Raw genomic sequence first — 1,488 nt, 5'->3', positions numbered from 1 at the left:
CTCTGTACCTGTTAGAAACTCTTTCAAACTCTGTTGTTCTCCATTTCTTTATGTTTTTCCCTCTCTAAGCCAATGTCTCTCTCTATGACTCTCACTGTTGCTAACACTGCCCCCTCTCTCTCTCTACCTGTAACTATTTCTGCTTCTGCGAGGGTGTTTTGTTGTTGACAACATGAATGCCCAAAAGAAAGAGTCAGGGGACTTGTGGTTGCAGTTTCCTGTCAGGGTTTATTGAGTTGAAGAATTACAGTAAGGGGGTATTTCAAGAGATCTTTTAGCTGCTGTCTGAAGTGAGTCTGTGTCACAGCATAAATGACAGTATTTGTGCAGCAACTTGTGAGTTGTAGCATGAAGCCCAATTCCATAACAAAAAGATCTAACCTTACTGATTCATAGCCCAAATTATACATCCGAATCCATATAGTATAAACCATTAATGTCGACCATAAGATGATGAAATTGGCTGAGATAACAAACAGTAAAATGATGGATTTTCTTCGACTCTCCATCTCTGGGTCACTAGGGTTCTCCCCACTGCTGTGAGCTCGGAGTCTCCTGCGGGCCCTGCTGCTCACTAAAATGTGTCTGACAGTGAGAGCATTGAGCAGCAGAATCAGGACGAACGGGACACATGGAGTTAGAATGTTGTGGAGGAACTCGATTGTTCCCCAGACCGGAGATTCTGCAGTTTCCACTGAGAAAACACAAAACCAGGGATTGTTCACCAGCTGATATCGATTTAATAACATAAAATACCAGAAAATGTTCTTTAAACAGCTCAGCACTGTCACTGTTCCCAGAACCACAGCCACCGATTTCTCAGTGCAATATTTACTTTTCAACTTGAGGCAGCAAATAGCCACAAATCGATCAAAGGTGAAAGTGACGGTGAACCAGACAGAACAATCAGTGGCTGCGTAAAGCAGGACGGCATGGACGTTACACACGGGGAACGACAGCAGGAAATAAAACTGTATCCAATAAACAATGGGAATGTGTCTCAATATCAGATCGAGGATGACAACCAGCAGATCCCCCACTGACATGGCCACCAGGTAACGGGTGACACATTTGGACAGACCACAGTTTCTGCTCATCAATGTCACAATTGTTATTATGTTCACTGTCAGGGAGGAAATAAAGAATAAAATTAGATATGATTCAGGGGAGTAAGTTACCATTTAGACTGCAGATGGAACATTTTTTTAAAAAAAAGTGCACACACATAGAATCAATTTTTTTTTTATGATCCAGCACATCTCTTGGAGAGTGAGGGGAAAGTGGAACATCTGGAGGAAACCCAGGCAGACACGGGGAGAAGGTCTGAAAGGGGTCTTATAAAGTTGCAGCATTACCTCCCGCCTCCTAAACGCAATCCCTTGATTAATGAAGGCCAGTACACCATACGCCTTCTTGACCACATCCTCCACCTGCAAGGCCCATTTAAGAGTCCTATGGACCCGGACCCCAAGATCCTTCTGCTCTTCA

The 1,488-nt window shown here is 43.5% G+C and overlaps 1 protein-coding gene across 1 annotated transcript; it reads right to left on the bottom strand.

Moving 5' to 3' along the window:
• Positions 1–221: 221 nt before the first annotated feature.
• LOC145350709 (neuropeptides capa receptor-like) lies at positions 222–1,181 on the bottom strand. Its single transcript, XM_080199915.1, has one exon. It carries the CDS (start codon positions 1,179–1,181, stop codon positions 222–224), a length of 960 nt encoding a protein of 319 aa, XP_080056041.1.
• Positions 1,182–1,488: the final 307 nt, after the last annotated feature.

Source organism: Carcharhinus amblyrhynchos, chromosome 12 (genome assembly GCF_965287045.1).
Source record: "Carcharhinus amblyrhynchos chromosome 12, sCarAmb.v2.hapA, whole genome shotgun sequence".
In the NCBI taxonomy this organism is placed as follows: domain Eukaryota; kingdom Metazoa; phylum Chordata; class Chondrichthyes; order Carcharhiniformes; family Carcharhinidae; genus Carcharhinus; species Carcharhinus amblyrhynchos.
This window is presented reverse-complemented; position numbering and strand designations above follow the sequence as displayed.

Excerpts from the sequence above, each read along its gene's own strand:
- LOC145350709 (XM_080199915.1), bottom strand. The coding sequence starts at position 1,181 with ATGGTAACTTACTCCCCTGAATCATATCTAATTTTATTCTTTATTTCC.